The 21,900-nt window shown below is 44.6% G+C and overlaps 2 protein-coding genes across 4 annotated transcripts in view; one reads left to right on the forward strand and one right to left on the reverse strand.

Moving 5' to 3' along the window:
* Positions 1-21,900, reverse strand: part of DENND2A (DENN domain containing 2A) — a 103,670-nt gene that overhangs the window by 63,527 nt on the left and 18,243 nt on the right. For all 3 annotated transcript variants that reach the window (XM_070424031.1, XM_070424032.1, XM_070424030.1), the window contains exon 2: positions 1,811-1,912. In XM_070424031.1, coding sequence (XP_070280132.1) covers positions 1,811-1,884 — 74 coding nt within the window. In that variant the 5' untranslated portion in view covers positions 1,885-1,912. The remainder of the gene's footprint in view (positions 1-1,810; positions 1,913-21,900) is intronic.
* LOC139016889 (eukaryotic translation initiation factor 1A, X-chromosomal) lies at positions 18,330-20,624 on the forward strand. Its single transcript, XM_070425065.1, has 2 exons — positions 18,330-18,886; positions 19,185-20,624. The coding sequence occupies exon 2, from the start codon at positions 19,327-19,329 to the stop codon at positions 19,759-19,761; it is 435 nt and encodes a 144-aa protein (XP_070281166.1). The 5' UTR covers positions 18,330-18,886; positions 19,185-19,326; the 3' UTR covers positions 19,762-20,624.

A 21,900-nucleotide genomic window follows, 5' to 3' on the forward strand; every position in this document is an offset into this window, starting at 1 on the left:
ATTCTGAAACCCCAGTTAGGTTTACATGAGGGATGAATTATTACCAACTTCACACACTCTATTTCTATTTAGCTTTCTATTCCAAAGACTAACAGTTGTTTATGTAAAGACTTCTTCCTATGGAACAATAGCTCGTAACCTGTGTTGCTATTCTTGGTTGCTCAATATAAATTAGAAATGTGTGAAATTGCAAACACATTTTCATGTTACATATGGCTACCAAAGCAGAATTCCTTATTTAAATAAACAATTAGCATAAATAACAGAGTGCTTACAGAAAAGAAACACATTTTTTAATTGTTCTGTTACCACTGAGAACACTGGCATGAATTCAGATTTTAGTCAGAATTGGAATCAGAATCATTTTGTTGATATTTTACTGAGAATTCAAAAGGCAAAAGTTAAAGTCCTTGCTCTCACGGAGCTAGAAGTGAGATGAAGAAATATGACAGACACATAAAAACACAGTTCAGGTTAGTGCATGTTTAGTGACAAATATATAATCACTAATATCACATATATTGTTAAACAACACTGAAAAAATTTTAATTTATTGATTTGAGAGAGGGGGGAAGGAAGAGGGAGGGAGGGAAGGAAGAAAAAAGGGGGAGAGAGAGAGAGAGAAAGAGAGAGAGAGAGAGAGAGAGAGAGAGAGAGAGAAAGAGATTGATTTGTTGTTGCACTTATTTATGCATTCATTGGTTGATTCTTGTATGTGCCTGGACCAGACATTGAACCCACAACCTTGGCGTATTGGGACGATGTTCTAACCAACTGAGCTATTCAGCCAGGACTCTGTTAAACAATGATGACAGTATATAAATACATGGTTTTAGAGTCAGAGGGACCTGGGTTGGACTCTTGGTTCCATTTTTTTTTTTTTAATCTTAAAGTAAGAACCCTATCTCCTTTGTCTAGACTGGAACTTTAGGAGTACAGAGGTCTAATTTACCTCATTTGCTGTGCCCAGCACATAATAGGTATCATTAAATATTTATTAAATGAATGAATGAACGAGCTAATACATGTAACATGTCCAGAGTACGTACATTATAAATCTTGATATTAATAAATGGTAATTAGTGTTATTTAAGTTATTGTCTAAGGTTCCAAACGTCTGGCATGACTTCACAATCACTGAGGCCCTATCTAAAAACTAAAAAAGGATGCCTTGCTGGAAGACCACGCTAGAGGGACAAAGCTCCAGCAAGGGCAGCAAGGATGATGAAACAAAGGGCAGAGTGCCTTCTTCACCTGGCTGCCGCACCCAAGAACTTCTCTAGTTTCTGTTTCCAGGAGTCTATGGCCCCAGGAGGGGTTCTACAGCTGTGAAAAGCTCAGGGATTGCCAACTCCTTTGCAGAATGTGTGAGAGAGTATCAGAGGAAAACACCTGGGGAGAAAGCGGTCCTGCTGATATAAGATGGGTAAAGACGCTATGTAGACAGATGCAGCTGCCAAGATTTAGGGCTCAGTGATATTCACAATACCTGTGCAGTCCAGTAGTGAGAAAAATAAACCCTGGACTGGAATGTGTGACTGGGGACATTGCCTGGAATGGCTCTGGGATCATCCTCTCCAAACACTGGGTGCTAGTCAGACCTTCCCTTGACCACTTTGGTTTCGGGTTCTTAACTGAGTGCAGCGCATGGAGAGGACTGACAGGAGTCCTGCTCATCACAATGACTCAGAAAAGAACACCTCCTTAGTTCAAGGAAGTGAGGTTAGAGAACAGGGAAAGGCAGTAGTGGAAGGAAGGAGACTGAGAGTCCGGGCCAACTTCTTCACTCTTGGGGGAGAAAAGTTCTTACTTGTCAGCCAGTTTGAAGCTCAGATTTTCAGTCTGGCTGTGGCTGCCTTTGGTCGGCCTGCACACGGTCATCATGTCAGCACGGAGAGAAGCTCCAAGTCTCCTGGGGGAACAGGGATGCATACTCAGTGAGCCACGACAGCAAATCTAGGGCCCACACCCCAAACTGTTTACCCCTGGTGGATTCTTCCCAGGAGTGGAGGGTGACAGGAATGAGGCATTCAGAATCCCTCACCAAGGCAGTGGGGGCAAGGGCAGAGAATCTTGAGGTCCCCCCAGATTCAGACGCCATACCAAACGTCTTCTCACGTGTGTATACATATATAAGAAAACACGTAGCCTTAGAAAGCAAAACATAAATACCACTACAACCTGACACTTTTTCAGGCTAAGAATTTGGGATGAGCTAACAGACCCCCCAAAGGAAAGAGTTGTTACTTTATTTGAAACAAGAAATAAACCACCCACCGAAGTGTTAATATCCACACAGAGGAACTCTGCTCTTCTGCTGGCCCTGATGGTAGGCATAAACCCACACTGTCCAGTGACTCCAAACCCAAGAGGAGGAACTGCCTACCCACTAGGTCATTTGTCAGGTCTAAGGAAAACTAGGAGATGAGCCTGGCAAACCCAGGAATCCCACTGAGCCTATCAAACCTGAAAAATGACAAGGACCATTGGATACCAAGACAGCAGCCTCAGTGAAGTAGCAGTTTAAAAAAAAAAAAAGAAAAAAAATATATATATATTTAAATATATATACACTAGAGGCCCAATGCACGAAATTCGTGTATGGGGAGGGTCCCTAGGCCTGGCCGGCGATCAGGGCCGATCAGGGGGGCGGGTGGGGGAAAGCCCTGCTGGCACCTGCCTTGGCCGGCCTGGTGCTGCCCACTTGCCAGCCCCAGCCCCACTGCCACTGGTAGCCTCCTTCTGTGGGATGACCGGCAGGGTAATTGGGGGAGGGGGGGGAGGCGCTGCTGGCATCCGCCTTGGCTGGCCTGGGGCCTGCGGGCTAGGGGCAGCTCCTGCATTGAGCATCTGCCTCCTGGTGGTCAGTGTGCATCATAGCGACTGGTCATTCCACCGGTCGTTCGGCCTTTCGGTCAATTTGCATATTAGGCTTTTATTATATACTAGAGGCCCAGTGCACGAAATTTGTGCATGGAGGGGGGGTCCCTCAGCTCGGCCTGCACCCTCTCTAATCCAGGACCCCTCGGGAGATGTCCAACTGCCTCTCACAATCCGGGACCACTGGCTTCTAACCGCTTGCCTGCCTGCCTGATTGCCCCTAACCCCTCTGCCTGTCTGCCTGATCACCCCTAACCGCCTCTGCCTCGCCCCGCACCCAGGACCCAGGCTTCTCTCCTCTGGCTGGTTGCAGGCACCTGGGACCTGGGCTTCCCTCCCTCTGGCCAGCCGCAGGAACCCTGGACCTGGGCCGGCTTCGCCCGGCCTGGCCGCAGCCACAGGGGACAGTGGGTGGGCAGCTCTCCTGGGCTGCAGGTGCAGCTGCTGGCACCCAGGACTGCAGAGTGGGCGGCTTGTCCCTCTCCTGGGCTGCAGCCTGACTGGTCCTCATTCCTCTCTCGCAAGCTCATTTGTGCCTGGCTGGTCCCCATTTCTCTCTCCCCAGTGTTGAGTGTCTGAGCCATTATGGCATGACGGCGTGAGGGCATGATGACCATTTGCATATTAGCTCTTTATTATATAGGATACTAGTATATATATGTATATATGTGTGTATGTGTGTGTATACACATATGTATATGTGTAGATTTCAGAGAGAAAGGGAGAGGGAGATAGAAATATCAATGATGAGAGAGAATCATTGATTGGCTGCCTCCTGCATGCCCCCCACTGGGGATTGAGCCCCCAACCTGGGCATGTGCCCTGACCGGGAATCAAACCATGACCTCCTGGTTCATAGGTTGACACTCAAACCACTGAGCCACGTCCAGCTGGGCAGAAGTAGCAGTTTTATAATGCTCTGGTGCCTGACATCCAAATGAACTGAAGTAGCTGATTAAGATGCATGATTTCTATAGCAACTCCCTACGGCAATCCGTGTCTCTCATCGTGAGGATGAAAGGATACTGCACGGGTGGATGTGGCGAGGAAGATGAGACCCACTGGGGAATGCCAAGCATGTAAAGCATGCGTGCCACATGGCCAACCCTCTTGAGGGAGAGGAGGTAATGCTTGACCAGAAGTTCAAGGAGCATTGAACCTCCAGGGAAACTCTCTCCCAACTCGTTATATTTCCAAGATTCCTATCCCTTCTCCCAAAATGGTTTACCTGCCAGGTGACAGGGTGGCTGTCCATGGTCCTGGCATCGGCATCCTTTACCCCCAAGAACTCAAAGCGCTAGGTTTCAAGACATGCATATAACTCTTGGGAAAAAGAGAGGAAGGTCAGAGGGAGAAAGAGAAAAAGAAAAAGAGAATGAACATGGGCAGCAAATTAAAAAGAGAGTGTGTGCTCACTTTGGCAGCACATATACTAAAAGGAGGAGGTTAGGGACCAGTGTGTGTTTGGGAAGGAAACGGCACTCAGGCCTGCCCATGGAGCTCAGCTGTCCCCTTACCCAGCTATGCAGCACTCTGCATTCTGGGGTGTGTCAATGCTAAAAGTAAGCCTGGTTCTTTGTTGTTGTTGTTGTTAACCCTCACACAAGGATATTGTGTCCCTTGATTTTTTTTTTTTAGAGAGAGTGACACATCCATTGGTTGCCTTCTGCACAGTGCTCCAATCAAGGCCAGGAATTGAGCCTGCAACCGAGGTACCTGCCCTTGACTGAAATTGAAACCTTCGGTCCTAGGGCCAACGCTCCAACCCCTGAGCCAAACTGGCCAGGGCAAGCCCAGTTCTTTAAAGAAGCTAGGCCCCAGGGCTCTCCCTTCCCATTATGGAGGAGAGCCTCGAAAGGCCTTTCAGGGACAGGAAGGAACTCATTGCCATCTCACAATGCTCCGTAAAGCTTCTGGAGCCTCTCCGTTTGGCTGGGCTGACAGACACTGCTCTTCTGTCCTGCATCTGGCAGAGGGCCCATCAGAGTACAAGGCTGGCGGCCACTCCCCACCACCCGCCCGCCTCGTGTGTGCACTGTGTCTCCACGCAGACCAAACCACTGTGATGCAGCCTTGTTTCACATGGGCACCACTCACCCGCCCATGCTCTTCTTTCAAGCTGGCCTCCCTTTCACTGGCACAATGAATAGGTGCCAGTCCTGCAATCCAGCTCTCTCCCCAAGGAAACAGCCTCCCTGTAATTCCCAAGAAGCCACAGCTTTTCCAAAAGGGACAAAGCCCACTATGTCTAATATGCACTTTGAGGTTAAAGATCAAGAAACACTTCAGGGAACACTATGTAACCTATATGAATGTCCATCCACTGTGTACAGCTGAAACTAATACAAAATAGTGCTGAATGCAAAGTGTAATCAAACAATAAAATAATAAAAAACAGAAACACTTAAACAACATGGTACTTAAGTCAACTCACTTTCCATTGGCAATAATAACTTCCGGTACTAAAACCATGGTCTCTAGAGGAACAGCTGATACCATATCTGAGGCAAGTTCAAGTGGGATTCAGGAGCTGAAACTCAGGGAACATGGAAGCCCATGCACTCAGATATCAGCCCACCAGCATTTCCGAATTCACAGAGGAATGGAAAATACTCCTCCCACAAAGCTATGACCCCTCCCTTTTTGTCTCTGATGTTAAAAGTCCTTAATTAGGTGACAAGCCTAGCTAAATTTGCTTAGTTAGGAGTACTCTGTGACTTAAATTATGATAAACTTCAATATCACTTTATGGGTGTGGGATTGCAGGATGGATTGTTTCCCAACAATAATAACCTTCTTCCTGTTAACTTTGAAACACTGCTATCAAAGTCACCGACAAAAAGTAGTTCAGATATTACTGCTTTAGAAACTGCTATAAAAACAATCCGGACATGTTTAAGCCATGGGGGAGGAGACTGATTTTCCCTAAACCTTAGAACAAAAACAGTGATTTAAATAAAAAGTGAAATCTGGAAATGTTGACCAACTGATGGGTGGATTTTAAAATGTGGTATATCCATAAATTGGAATATTATTCAACCATAAAAAGGAATGAAGTACTATTTCATACTACAACATGGATAAACTTGAAAATATAGTAAGTGAAAAAGCCAGACACAAAAGGCCATATATCATGTAATCCCATTTACAATATATGAAATATCCAGAATAGACAAACCCATAGAGGGAGAGGGGAATTGGGATTGATTGCTAATAGATAAGGGTTTCTTTTGGGGATCATAGAGATGTTCTGGAATTAGACAGTGGTGATAGTTGTACAATTTTGAGAATATACTACAAGTTACTAAGTTGTACACTTCCAAATGCTAAATTTTATGTGAATTATATCTCAATTAAAAATACATTATAAATATATTCAATAAAAAATAAGAAATTTAGGTCTGGCTGGTGTGGCTTAGCAGTTAGAGTGTTGGCCTATAGACCAAAGAGTTGATGGTTCGATTCCTGGTCACGGGCATGTACCTGGATGGCAGGTTCGATCTCCAGCTCTGGTCAGGGCAGGTGCGGGAGGCAACCAATCATGTGTCTCTCTGACATCAATATTTCTCTCTCACTCTCTCTCTCCCCACCCCATTCCTCCCTTCTAGTCTCTCTGAAAAAGCAATGAAAAAAGTCAATGGAAAAAATATCCTCAGGTGAGGATTAACGAAAAAAAATTTTTAGGCATGGGAGAAGGTGGAGTAAGGAATAAAACATACACAGTTATAACAGTCCTCTGCCCTTTAGTGCTCTAAAGTTAATATGTTATTTCTAAAATACATATAATGTGATTCATAAAATGGTCATACTGGATATACTGAATGACAAATGCAGTTTGGATAATGATTATATACTAATAAAATTAAATTTTAAATGGTTTTTATTTGTGTGGCAAGTAAAGCTACAAACTGTTCAGCTTTAATGATTCTAATAACTCTTAGCTTATCAGCTTATAAAGAACTGGCAACAAAATTGAGAATAAACCATAAAAATTACAGAACAAAAAATAATTTTCTCAACTGAGCATCCTTATTAGCAAGCATATCTAGAAGGCGCTTATTTTCAGAAAATATATTGAGAACGAAAAAAAAGCATGCAATCACATAATACAGCTCTTGCTGTGTCTAACTGTTCATTCAGTGAAGCCCACTCCTGAGCCCTTTGATGTCTCATTTTTATCATCTTCTTCAAATAGATTTAAAAGGGTAAATTTTACAGTATGTGAATTACATCTCAATAAAGCTGTTGTTACTTTATCATTTTCAAACAAATAAATTTTAAATATTAAAGTGAACTGCTGTTTGTTTGGGTTTTTTTTTACATAATAGCTTTAATTTTTAAAGTTTTGGAATATTTTAAAAAACAACCCAACCTTTTCACATTTGGAAGAAAATGGAGGACTCTGAGCAGGTAAGTGAGGAACGAGAAGCCAAAGGCTATGTGCTGCTTCAAAGCCACACCCAGGGGACCTCGACTGGAGAAACAACAGCCTGCACTCCTGGACCAAATCCTTAAACCGCGCCTGCACAAAAACACGGCACACCACAACTGCACATCAGGTCCTCAGTGCACCACACCAGGTAGACAGCAGAAGGGTGAAGGTAATGACTTTTCTTTTTTCTTTAAAATATTTTTTTTAATTGATTTTTTACAGAGAGGAACGGAGAAGGATAGAGAGCTAGAAACATTGATGAGAGAGAAACATCGATCAGCTGCCTCCTGCACACTCCCCACTGGGTATGTGCCTGCAACCAAGGTACATGCCCTTGACTGGAATCGAATCTGGGACCCTTGAGTCCGCAGGTCAACGCTCTATCCACTGAGCCAAACCGGTCAGTGCGGTAATGACTTTTCTACTAACCACCACTAGTCTTCTTATTCCTAGGAGTTCTGCTTTGGAGCCCAGATGATACCCCTCTCCCCCGCATCAAATAAGAGTGCTCAAGAAATGCTGTCGAGTGCATGAGCACATCCCATGTTCTTACACCTCACATATCTGTCCACAGATAACTGGGTAAACAATCTGTGGTCTAGCCATACAATGGAATATTACTCAACCATTCAAAGGAATGTAGGACCGACACATGCTACAGCATGGATAAACCTTGAAAACATCATGCTACACACACAAAAAAAAACAGTGACAAAAGATCACACATTGTATTCCATTTATATGAAATGTCCAGAATAGGCAAATCCAGAAAGTAGACTAGGGGCTTGGGAGTGGGAACAAGGAGTAACTGCTGATAGGTAAGGGTTTTTTTGCGGGGAGAGACAGTGATGAAAATGTTCCAAAATTAAATAGTGGTGATGGCTGCACTAAACAGTGAATATGCTAGAAAGAAAACCCACTTAACTGTACACCTTAAAAGGGTGAATTTTACAGTATATGAATTGGCCTATATAATAAAAGCCTAATATGCTAAGTGTCCGACTGTTAGTTCGACCAGTTGCTATGACGTGCACTGACCACCAGGGGACAGATGCTCTGAATGGTAGGTTAGCTTGCTGCTGGGGTCCGGCAAATTGGACCCGCCCTGGAGCCCTCCAACAGTCCCTCCCAGGCCGGCTGGCCCCAATCAGGACTGGGCGAGACAGGCCGACATGCCCTAGAGCCCTCCCACGGTTCCTCCCCAGCCCCGATTATGCACCGGTGGGGTCCCTTGGCCTGGCCTGCACCCTCTCACAATCTGGGACCCTCGGGGGATGTTGGAGAGCTGGTTTCGGCCCGATCCCCGCAGGCCAGGCTGAGGGACCCCACCAGTGTGTGAATCAGTGCACTGAGCCTCTAGCATCTCAATAAAGCTGTTTTTATTTTTTAAAAAGAATAAGGAGGGGCAATTGCTAAAAGTGAGGAATTCTGGCCCCAACCTAGACCATGTTTATTTTCCTGCCACCAGCACTGTCAGCCAGCCACAGAAATGCTCTCCTTTGAAAGGCTGTCTTTGCTCTTCTACTCCAGTGTATCTGTTTGCCCCTGTTTCAGAGCATCCCTGCAAGCTGAGCACACAGTGAGCTGCTGTGCCCCTGGAACCCAGCTGTTCCACAGAGGCTTCAGTATCAGGGCTTCTGTTCACTCTAAAAGGTGCCTCAAGACCCAGAGTATATATAATCTGAATACCCAGTTCCTGACAATATTTCCTTTTAACCACTTGGTCAGTATTTTCCTAAACTACACCTGTCAGTTTGTCTGACAAATAAGCCACTGGGAATGTGCGGCTAGAGCACCTTGAGATTGCAGACTGGACCTCATAGGCCAGAGGCAGCTAAGATTTTTTTTATTGTTCTCACCTTCCTAACCCAGGAAGGATCCCCCCCCCCCCCCCCCCCCCGCCCACTTCTACAGAATATTCTTACATAGAGACTGCATTTGGCCAGCTGAGTAAGATGGAAACACATTTTTTAATTGACAATATTTGCAAATCATGTTTTTCCCCTCACTCACTTGCAGTGTGGCAATACTTCGTTATGACTCCTTTGGTTTCACCACCGTGTGGAGGGTGAAGAGGAAAAGTGCAATTAGGCGGCCATCTTGCACGTGAACACCAAACCACAGAGTGTAGATGGTTTTAGTGGGGTCAGCGCTCCCAAGTTACTGCTGGGTAACTATCAGTGTCACCTCTCTGGTAAAACTTAGTGTGAATTTGCCATAAATCATGAAATTATTAAAGTTGTGAAATATGCTAATACCGACAAAAGATGGCTTAACATCTGAATTCTTGTAAATGTATTTCCTTTTATATAAAAAGCATACTTCCTTTTGTTTCTTTTGGGTACAGCAGGTCACCAAACTGTGTGAAGTCAGGTTCTAACTTCTTTTCCTTCCCAAATATTTTATTTTATTTAAAAAAATATTTTTATTGATTTCAGAGAGGAAGGGAGAGGGAGAGAGATAGAAACATCAATGATGAGAAAGAGTCATTGATTGGCTGCCTCCTGCACGCCCCCTACTGGGGATTGAGCCCATAACCCAGGCATGTGCCCTTCGCCAGAATCGAACCCTGGGACCCTTCAGTCCACAGGCCGACACTCTATCCACTGAGCCAAACCAGCTAGAGCCCTCCCAAATATTTTAACTTGCTCTTCCTTCTCTCTGTTCTTGGATAGGCCAGAAACCACTTCTTGTTTCTAATCACTACAGAAGTCAATGTCAATGCTCCTACCATTGTTCTGATGAGGAAATTAAGGCTCGGGGGAGTTTAATTTCATACCACAACTCATGTCTGGCCAGCGTGGCTCAGTGGTTGAGCATCAACCTATGAACCAGGAGGTTACAGCTTGATTCCCAGTGAGGGCACATGCCCGGGGTGCGGGCTCGATCCCCAGTCGGGCGGCGGGGAGGCGGGGTCAGGAGGCAGCTGATCAATGATTCTCTCTCATCCTTGATGTTTCTATCTCTCTCTTACTCTCTCTCTCTCTCTCTCTCTCAAAAAAAAATCATACCACAACTCATGAGTGAGAGCCAGGAATGAGTCTGTTTTGAATCCAATTCTGGTCCTCCTTGTACACTATCACTGTGGCCTCATGTTACACGATCTAATCCACACTAGAACTAGACTGTAGCTCATTATTTTGAGTGTCCATCTTGTACAGTTCTTCAAGGTCAGCAATTGTTTTATCCTTTTGTTACACCATGCTGAATTTCATAGACATTTACTAGCTGAGTGAGCTCGGAGGGAGAGTGAAGACTTTTGTGAGTCTCTTTTCTGATGGCTCAATGATTATAAATTTCTGTACTTTGGGCATCTACCCTAAGAAATAATCCTAAATATGGAAAAGTGTACATACAAATGTATATACTTATATTATTTCTAATATTGAAAAATTAAAAGTAACTAAAATAGCAAGCAAAATAATGGTAAACTATAATATAGCTATTTGATGAAATATTATACAACAAATTAAAGTATGTTTAAAAAGACTACAATTCTACAGTGACAGAAAGTAGATTAGTCGTTGCCTAGGTTGCGAGTGGGTGGGCAGTAGGGATGAGAAGTGATTGCTAATGGGGTGGGGTTTCTTTCTGGGGTGATGAAATGTTCTAAAATCAATGGTGGTTGAATAGAGGGTGTCAATGGGGGAGAAAGGAGGTATCTGTAATACTGTCAACAATAAAGATAAAATTTAAAAAATAAAATCAACGGTGGTTGCACAACTCTGTGAATATACTATAAACCATTAAACTACACTTAAAATGAGTAAATTGTACTCTATATTATATATTTCAATAAAGCTGTTTTTTAAAGTGTAAATTTAAAAGTCAACCTAAAAAAAATGACTATTAGCCCTGTCTATGTAGCTCAGTTGGTTAGAGCATTGTCCCAATACGCCAAGGTTCAATCTCTGGTCAGGACACATTCAAGAATTAACCAAAGGATGCATAAAGAAGTGGAACAACAAATCAATGTGTCTGTCTGTCTGTCTGTCTGTCTCTCTCAAATCAATCAATAAATTAATGAAAAAGAAAAAAAACATAAAATAAAAAATTATTATCTACTCATCTATATTTTTAACAACAAAAAACTTGATTTCCAAATCTATAATAATAAATGCGTAATATGCTAATTAGACCGAACGTCCTTCCGGAAGAAGCCGGGGCTGCGAGGGAAGTCGGGGTCCCGGGTGCCAGAGGGAAGCTGGTGCTGGCAGCTGGGGGAAGGAAGGCCTACTCTTGAATGAATTTTGTGCATCAGGCCTCTAGTTTTCTATAACAAGCATTAATTATTATTACTATTACAAATAACGGAAATGTAAACCCTGCTGTTGTCTGTGGGTGTCTAGGTCTGTCCATGGCGCCTCCAAAAGGCTCCAAAGTTGTCTCGCAGTTGCAGGGCTTCCAGCTGGGCTGAGCCCATCACTCTGTAACTTACTTTGCGTTGTCACAGTATCTCCTGAAAGGAAGGGTAAGTGATACTTTGTTCTCATTACCTCCTTTCCCTTAGTGACCACCAAGACGTGGTCTGTAGTAACCACTTCCCAGTACAGAAATTTAAATGGGTCCAAAGCGAGATTATACTGAGAACCATGACTAACAGGAAAATTGACATGCAAGTCATTCTTCTAACTAATGGTTGTGTCTACTTCACAATGGAACTGAGTGAAGCCTGGGAAAAATGTAAAATAAATAGATTTGCCCTCCAAGAGCAAATAAGATGCATATGACAGTACTGTATAATAGACGTGAAAGCTGCTTAGAGAGTAGATCTTAAATGTTCTCATCACAAACAAAAAGAGTTAACTGTGTGAGGTGATGGAAGTGTTAACTTATTGTGGTAATCATTCTGCAATATATACATATATCATATAACGTTATTCACCTTAAACTTACACAATGTCATATATCAATTGTATCTCAATAAAGCTGTGGGGAAAAAGATGCACATGAATGTCTCCAATGCAAAATACAATATGATAAGCAAAACAGGTGAAAGGAAGATCCTTTTGTGGATCTGGGCTTGAAGGATGGACCGAATTTCCTTTGGGGTAGATAGGTGAAAGGCAATAGATATTTGCATAATCTCAAATGACTGAATGCTTACATTAGCTGTGTAGATGTGAACAAAACTAACTCCATCTTTGTGTCCTGGATTTCCTTTATGCTATGACTTCTGACCAACCTCACTGATCACAGCAAGTGTATCAAAGTCTTCTAGTTGATGACTATCTGTGTTCCATAAAATGTAACCATAAACATTTTTGTTAGTAATGGCTGGAATTGCATGGGAAACTATATATGCATGGAGATAGTATCAATTATAAACAATCATCCATCACAAGACCACCAGGAAGGATGTCCCCTGGAGCCATTGCATCCTTTGTCCCTTTGTCTTGTCAATCATCAGTACCTGAGTTATACTATTAAAAAGGTACAGTAACAGGGGTCTATAGTGGAAAATAATTTGCACAGAACTGCTAGGTCATCTGTCCAGTCATCTGTCTGCACTGACCCTACATTTCTGTAGTAACCAATTTACCCCATAATAAATTCCCTTGCATTCTACAGAGTTGCCTACAATGTGTTTGGATCTGAAGATATCTTCTCATTACCATGGCCTTTATGCCTTTGTCCCATTGTTGGACAGAGTTAAAATCCATATTGCTGAGCCCATAAATAACCTTTACCCCTGATATTGGGCAATGGCTGAAGTGGCTGGGGAAAGAGGCTGAATGACATCCACAGAATGGATTAATCTATCCACCTGATTATTAAAATCCTTCTGTTTGATTCCTGGTCAGGCTCAATCCCCAGTAGGGGGCGTGCAGGAGGCAGTCAATCAGTGATTCTCTTTCATCATTGATGTTTCTATCTCTCTCTCCCTCTCTCTTAAATAAATAAAAACTACCTAGCCACACCGGATGGGCAATAAAAAATAGTTTAAAAAATTAAAATCCTCCTCTGCGGAGATCACCCTTTCATTCCCATTCAGAGAAATCTATCCACACACCTCCTTGTCATCAATTTTCCAATCACGATTCTTCCAAATCCCTGACCACCAGCCAAACCTGAATTATATATAAAAATTTACTGTAACAGAGGTCTTTTAGCAGAAAATAATCTCTGCAGTCTGTCCACTCCAACCCTAAATCCCTTATGTAAATTACCTTCCACAGAATACTGTTATATTCTACTAGAGGTCCAGTGCACAAAATTCATGCACTGGGGAGGAGGGTCCTTCAGCCTGGCCTGTGCCCTCTTGCAGTCCGGGACCCCTTGGGGGATGTAGCAGTTTGCCAAGCGGCAGGAGGCCAGGGAGGAGCCTGAATTGGTGCTGGGCACCACTCGTGCTCATCCCGGCCCGCTGCACCTGCTGCTGCGGAGTTGGGAGAGGCTCCCACCATGGCAGCTGTGCTTGCCAGCCATGAGTCCAGCTTCTGGCTGAGCAGCGCTCCCCCTGTGGGAGTGCACTGACTACTAGGGGGCAGCTCTTGCTTTGAGCGTCTGCCCCCCCCCCCCCCCCGGTGGTCAGTGCACATTATAGCAACTGGTTGTTCCGGTTGTTCTGCCGTAATGGTCGCTTAGGCTTTTATTATACAGGCTAGAGGCCTGGTGCACGAATTCGTGCACAGGTGGGGTCCTTTGGCCTGGCCTGTGGGATCGGGCCAAAACCAGCTATCTGACATCCTCTGAGGGGTCCTGAATTGTGAGAGGGCACAGGCCAGGCCAAGGGACCCCACGGGTGCACGATCAGGGCCAGGGAGGGATGCGGGAGGATGGCCAGCTGGGGAGGGACCGTGGGAGGGCACAAGGGCATGTCTGCCCATCTCACTCAGTCCCAATTGGCTGGACCCCAGCAGCAAGTTAGCCTATCAGTCAGAGTGTCTGCCCCATGGTGGTCAGTGCATGTCATAGTGAGCGGTTGAGTGGCCTTAGCATATCATTAGCATACTAGAGGCCCAGTGCACAAAATTCGTGCACTGTTTGGGGGCGGGGGGGGGGGTCCCCCAGCCCGGCCTGCACCCTCTCACAATCTGGAACCCCTTCGGGGGATAGTCGGCAGTCAGACATCCCTCTTGCAGTCCAGCACCCCTCCCTCCTTACCACTTGCCTGCTTGCTGCTCCTTACTGCTAGGCTCACTGCTCCTTAGCGCTGCCATGGAGGCGGGAGAGGCTCCCGCCACTGCCACTGCGCTCACCAGCTGTGAGCCTGGCTTCTGGCTGAGCGGCACTCCCCCTGTGGGAGTGCAGTGACCACCAGGGGGCAGCTCCTGCATTGAGCGTCTGCCCCATGGTGGTCAGTGTGCATCATAGCGACCGGTTGTTCCACCATTCAGTTGATTTGCATATTAGGGTTTTATTATATAGGATTACACTTTGATTGGTTGAATGGCTGACTGGTCAACCAGACACTTAGCACATTGGGCTTTTATTATATAGGATGGTGTTGCTTGCATTGACTTTTGGCCTGAATATACCTTCTCCTTATGGTGGCCATTGTGTCTCTGCCCCACAGTCAGACAATGAAGCACAAACCACTGAATGAAAAGCAACGCTGATTCTGTAAGATTACACTTCACTGATCTGCTGAATTTCTTTGGAGGGTCAAACAAAATGTGAAAAGGCAGAATCTGTGAACACAACTTGGGTAGACTTCTGAAAACTTCTACCAAGATGCTACCAGAAGCATAATGACCTTAAATATGTTTTATTTTGAGATAATTATAAGCTTGCAGGACAATTAAAAGAATAGTACAGAAAACTCATACATTTTTTAATTCAAAATTTACCAAATTTTAACACTCTCTCTCAAAGACCGTTTTTAAAAGTTCTTTTAAAGATTTAGGGGAAAATGAGTGCTATTCAGCTACTAGAAGCCTTCATGTTCATGAATCTAAAAGAAAACAGAATCTTACAAAAACAGTTTACTGAAATAGGTAAGCACCCCCAGATCTAAAAGACAATTCAACCCTAACCCAACCCCATCCAGACCCACCCCCAGGACCTCCCAGGAGGTCAATGAATACTTTAAAACCAGACTTTCAAACATGTGAAAATACCTAGGAAAACACTGAAAAATTTAAAAATGGGGGAGAAGCGTGTGGAAACTAGCCATACCAGGTGTGAAAAATACTATAAAGCCTCTAACGTTAAAAATGCCACAAGAATGAATAAATAAAAAGAGATAAGAACTGGAAGATCAATAAATGTAGAGAATTTTTTAAAAATTAGAATAAAATAAAATAAAGAGATAAATAGACCAGTGGAACAGAATAGAAAGTCTAGACACAGACTCAAGGACACATAGAAGTTTATATATGATAAAGGTGACTTCTTAAATCACTAGGGCAAAGATGGACTTTCTAATAAGTGGTGCTGGGATACCTGAATAGCCCAAAGGTGTTCCAGTAAGAGCATGATGAAAGGCCGATGTATCTGCAGCCCTGGTGAACTGAGGATGATCTGGGTCTTTCTCAGAGCCAGGAAACCAGCTGCAGGCAAGAACTAGTTTGTAGCCCTGAGGAGTTAAGAGCAGCCCAGAAGAATCTGACCAGTGCTCCTAAAGAGCTCCACCCATCCCCTGAACATGCTATGACTTGAAGAGTTTCAAAAGTCTGATTCCTGCCCTGGCCGGTTGGCTCATTGGTTGGAGTGTTGTCCTAATACACCAAGGTTGCAGCTTGATCCCCAATCAGGGCACATGCAAGAATCAACCAGTGAATGCACGAATACGTGGAACAACAAATCGGTGTTTCTCTCTCTCCCTTCTTCTCTCTCCCTCCTTTCTAAAATAAACATTTTTTAAAATGTTTTAAAATTTTTCTTTTAAGTCTGATTATTTTTCTAGAGCTTAGAATATACTTGTAAAGCCCCTGATTTCCATATTATACACATATGTTAACACACAAAAGCCCACTTCCTCTCACCAATTTCAAAATGTAATTATTATTATTCTCCTTTGCCAGGTGAGAAGATCAAGGTTCAGAGACTTGCCCAGAATTACAGTGTTTAAGTAGTAGAACACGGAATCCAATTCTTGTCTTTCTACTCCAGATTTTATATTTTGACCCTCAAACCTTGTTTTCTGCTCTCTCAGTACCTTCAACCAGAACCACCCTGGATCGACCCACTCATAGGCCTGATGGAAGAATCTGCTACTCAATGATGCCAGGACCCCAGGGACAGTAACCTCGAAGTCTGACCCACAGGGTCAGGCTCTTTGGGAGAGGCTGCCTTTCTTCTAGGGGCAGCAAGCAGGAAATAGCTTTCATTCATGACCTTTGGGAAGGTCAGAGTAAAGAAATTAGCACTGTTGTGTTCTGTGATCTGTCAGGCATTGCATTAAGCACGTCACAAACATAATCGTAGAAATAATCTATCTCCCAAGAGAAATGAAAACATGTCCACATATATTCTTCTACAGTAACATTCACAGCAGCATTATTCATAATGGCCATTAAGAAGTAATCCAAATGTCATCAACTGACCAATGGATAAACCAAATGTGATATATCCATACAATGGAGTATCACTCAGCCATAAAAAGAATGAAGGACTGATACACACTACCACACGTATGAACCTCGAAAACACTATGCTAAGTGGATAGAAGCGAGTCCCAAAGTCCACATTTGTATGAGTCCATTTATATAAAACTAGAGGCCCAACGCACGAAATTAATGCGCGGATCCTGTCCCCAGGCCTGGCCTGCGATCAGGGCCATCTTCCCCGGCTGCCCGAAGTCAGCCCCACCCCTGCCGCCACCCATCCCAGTTCCTGGTTCACCATCAGGCAACTGGAGCCTGTCGACTGGGGAAAGGGACTGAGAGGTGGTCAGTGCATCTCATAGTAACTGGTCGAGCAGTCGCTCTGGTCATTCTGCCATTAGGGTCAATTAGCATATTACCCTTTTATTATATGGGAAGGAGGATGTCTAGAGTAGGGAACTCTGTAGAGACAGAAGGAGGATTTGTGGTTGCTTAGGGAGTAAAGGGATAGGGGTGCTACTGGGTGAGAAGTGCGTGTTTCACCCTGGCCGGGTGGATCAGTGGATAGAGCGCCGCCTGCACACTGAAGGGTCCTGGTTGGTTCCATTTCGGTCAAGGGCCCGTCCCTCTGCTGCAGGCTCAACCCCCACCTGGTCAGGGAGCCTCGGGAGGCAACCAACCAAAGTGCCTCTCTCACATCCATGTTTCTCTGCCCCCCCCCCTCCCGCGCGCCCCTCTCGGGTGAGGATGAACAACAACAACAAAAGAAGTCCCGGTTTCTTCTCTGGTGAAAATGTTGTCAAATGGACTGGTGAAGGTTGCACAACGCTATGAATATACTAAGAACCATTACACTGTACACTTGAAGTGGATGAATTTTTATGGTATGTGAATTATACCTCCTCAATAAAGCCGGTAAGGAAGGAAGGGGAGAAAAGGGGAGGGGAGGAGAGAGAGGAGGAAGGAAAGAAGGAAAGAAGGGAGGGAAGGGAGGGTTCATCAAAGGACCTAGCACCGTGTGCTGGACACATAATAGGAAGTCAATTTCATTTCACACTCGAGGAGACTATTTGGTAACAGTATCACCGACATCCAAACAGCAATGTGTCCGCCCCAAAGCCCGGGCTTTAGTATTCCACTACGTCTGTCACTACACCTTTGTCAAGGGACTTAGCAAGCGATTGGAGGAAGCAGGGTTCTTATGAACACAGTGGTTAGGGCAATGGAGCACAAAATGGTTAAAAAAACCATTTAAAAAACAGACCGCCAGCAGAAGCTACCGCAGGCGGCAGCGGAGCTTGCCTACCTCACAGGGCAGCCGGCTTTCTGCAAACTGCCCTGCCTCCCACACGCGCAGGGTGTCGCTGGAACTGGGCCGCCATATTTGGACTATAACCCCGCCCCCCAGTCACAGCTGATTGGTCCTAGAGGCGGCCTCACTCAAGTCGGACCAATCAGCTTCCGTCCCAGGGAGGTTTGTTCATGGGTGTGGCCGGGAGGGAACCAGGAGACCTCGCTGGGCGGCAGCCATTTCCCACCCTGCGGACTGAGTCCCCGGGAGCGGGGCTGCGGGGGAGAACGATGGGGTGGAGAGATGGCTGTGCACCCCTGGATCCCGTCCACTCTTGAGGCCAGACTGCACTCCCGCCCGCGGTTCCACAGGATACCTCCATGCCCGTGTTTGCTCAAGCGACCAAAAGAATTCCCACTAACACAGACGGTCACGTTCAATTTGTTAAACTACCTTCCTCCAGCGAAAAAGGAAAGCTGTTTCTTCACGGAGTTTTAAACACGAGTCTGCAGCCATACGACTGAGGCTGAGCAAACTTCAGCTACTAAGGGACGCCCCGCGCCCCCCTTAGGTTTAACGTGGGCGGTTGGGCCTGAGCCGGTCACTCCCATCACTGTATTGAGGGTCAGCAGAGCAGCGGCCATCAGTCCCTTCCCTCTCCAAGGTGACTCTTCATGGCACTGGAGCTGCTGGGAGCATCTCAAGCCTTAGTGAGGCCGATGCCATGAGACTTCGCCTTCCTAAGGACCCTAAACAGCAGCTGACAAGCATCTGCTGCACCCTTGGATGAAGGTAAATAGGACATGGCATTGGGAGGTGTGCACTTCCCTTCTTTCCCCCATAAAATCCCACCAAAAATCTCTGGCCTTACCCGGCCAGTGTGGCTCAGTGGTTGAGCCTCGCCTTATGAATGATTCGCTTCCCAGTCAGAGGGCGGCCCGGGTTGCAGGCTTAATCCCCAGTGGGGGGGGGGGGGGGGGGGGGGGGAGGCGGGGCGTGCAGGAGGCAGCCAGTCAATGCTTCTCTCTCATCATTAATTTTTTTATCCCTCTCCCTTCCTCTCTGAAACCAATTAAAAAAAATATAAAAGGTGGTTGTCTCCGCATCGCCGTGGAACTCAGTTGCATCAGCGTTCCTCGACATCTGCCATTGTTTCGTCTCGTGGGCCCCTTGGAGGAGTCGCCGTTGCCCCGGCACCATCAGATCCCAACCGCCAGGAAGCCGGCGCCATCATGCCCAAGAATAAAGGGAAAGGAGGTAAAAACAGGCGAAGAGGTAAGAATGAGAATGAATCTGAAAAGAGAGAACTGGTCTTTAAAGAGGATGGCCAAGAGTATGCTCAGGTAATCAAAATGCTGGGAAATGGACGATTAGAAGCAATGTGTTTTGATGGTGTAAAGAGGTTATGTCATATCAGAGGAAAACTGAGAAAAAAGGTTTGGATAAATACCTCCGACATTATATTGGTTGGTCTGCGAGACTATCAGGATAACAAAGCTGATGTAATTTTAAAGTACAATGCAGATGAAGCTAGAAGTCTGAAGGCATATGGCGAGCTTCCAGAACATGCTAAAATCAACGAAACAGATACATTTGGTCCTGGAGATGATGATGAAATCCAGTTTGATGACATTGGAGATGATGATGAAGACATTGACGATATCTAAATTGAACTTAAAGTTTCGGAGTATTTGTTCCATAGTTTGGGTTTTGGCCATCACCTGTCAAGAAGACTAAAACTTCAGGATAATTGCAGTTTGCTAACACACACTGATTTGTTTTCATTGTTTTCATGTATTTATTATTATCTTTAAATGAGCTGTGAACACTTTTTTCTTTTGATGTACTGAAACTTAGGAATAAAAGATCACAAGGTCTGCTGTTAAAACATAGAAAGGAGAGGAGGAAAGAGAGAGAGAGAATGAATAAAGTAAATGTTTCCAGTTAATGGATGTTTTGACTAAATTGCTTTATCTTTATGGTCAGTGATAAGTCCTAGTTCCAAGTAATTTTTTTTTCAGTCTTTCTGTATGTTACCTACATGTTCTCTTTAATTTTTGATAAAAATTTGAGGAAGTTAGAAATCTACATTTGAAGTTAAGAAAAGGGGCTATTTTTTTTTTAGTATTTCTGTAGCTGGGTACTGTATTTTCAAACTATGATAACATTTTTTTCATCATTTCATGCTGTCATAAATAACTAGCATTTACAAACTGCTTATTGTAGAACATAGGCTTGAGTGGCAATTTTTAATTTATAAGATGAGTAGTTGCAAAAATTCAATGCTAGATAGTAACTCAAAATTGGAAGTACTGATATACTAGTCGAAAGTGTTTTTTACTTAATGTGTACAAAATTTCTTAAACAAGACAACTTTTAATGGCAAAATAAGGAGAATAGTTTGTACTATACCAAAAAGTTGTTAAAATGTGTCATTTTATTTTCAAAACTCATGTGTTTGTAACCTATAGTTTTGGGCTTTATGAACAATTTAATTACAATGTATAAATGAAAAACTAATCTTATAATAAACTGGGACCACAGCTAAGAAATATAATAAAATGCCTATTGGGTATATTTTGGCTTAAAAAAACACACAAAAACCCCACAACAACCCTCTGGCCTTTTACTGGAATGGACCGATGAGACGTTAGTGTGGGTAAAAGAACGAACAAAAGGCATGCATGTCTTTTTCAGTTCTTATTGTGAATCTGGGATAGACAAGAAAGAAGAGCTCACATCTCCCCCCCCACACTGACACATTTGAATGAAAAGCATTTACAAGAGGCTGCAGAGTCTGGACACCAGAAGGAAGAGCTGAGTTGACAGGATGAAAGGGATGGAGAAATCCTTTTCCCATCCCTCTGACTATTTATGGGAGTCATTTCCCTTCAGGAAATGCTGAGCCCCTTCTCCCAGGACCCTGTTGGCAACAACGCCTGCACTGGCTGACCCAGCCTTCCACATCCTCCTCCTGGCCTCAGTGCTCGCCCCTCGTGACCCAGCCGGTCACTGGGAACCCAGCCTGCAAATGACAGTGCTTCTCAGAGGCCCCAGTCTAGTGAGGAAATTCGGGGGGGGGGGGGGGGGGGGCGGGGGCGGGGAGGTGGGATGAAGAGATACATAATAAAGCTAGAAAAGCCCCTGGCATGGAGAAGCTCCAAGATAGGAGCAGAGAAGGTGACAGGGAAGCAGCCAGGGCTAGAAATGACAGTGTGGCCCAGGAGTTGTGTGTCTCACCTAGCCTCTGTCACCTGGCTGGGGCGTGGCCAAGGCAGCAGCAGGGCCCAAGGTTCCTGTCGCCCCATCTAGAGCTCATTCACCTCCTCCACACTCCTTTCCCTCCCCCGGGTGACTCATGTTTCTCTGGAGAACTTGGGTCTACTAGTTACTATTTGGGATGAAGGTGGTTCTTTTCTTTTTGGTCATTCGAGGAGCCCAACTCTTCAGAAACCCAGAGATTTCTGGGGTTAGTGTTCTTTTTATTGTTGGTTTCTCTTTTTCTTAAAAAATTTTTTTTAATTATTAATTTTAGAAGGGGGGAGGGAAAGAGAAACATCAATCTATTGTTTTACTTATTTATGCATTCATTGGTTGTTTCTGGTATGTGCCCTGACCAGAGATCGAACCCGGAACCTTGGTGTATCTGGATGATGCTCTAACTAACTGAGCTACTCGGCCAGGGATGGTTTTTCTTTTTTAAAAGATAAATATTCTTTGTTATTAGGATGTAGATTTTTATGAAACAACAACAACAAAAAAACATTTGCCCCAAAGCTTCTAGGTAATATTAGCCACTGGCTCCT

The sequence above is a fragment of the Myotis yumanensis genome, unplaced genomic scaffold (assembly GCF_028538775.1).
Source record: "Myotis yumanensis isolate MYYU_CA2020_CCGP unplaced genomic scaffold, mMyoYum1.0.hap1 SCAF_9, whole genome shotgun sequence".
Classification (NCBI taxonomy): Eukaryota; Metazoa; Chordata; class Mammalia; order Chiroptera; family Vespertilionidae; genus Myotis; species Myotis yumanensis.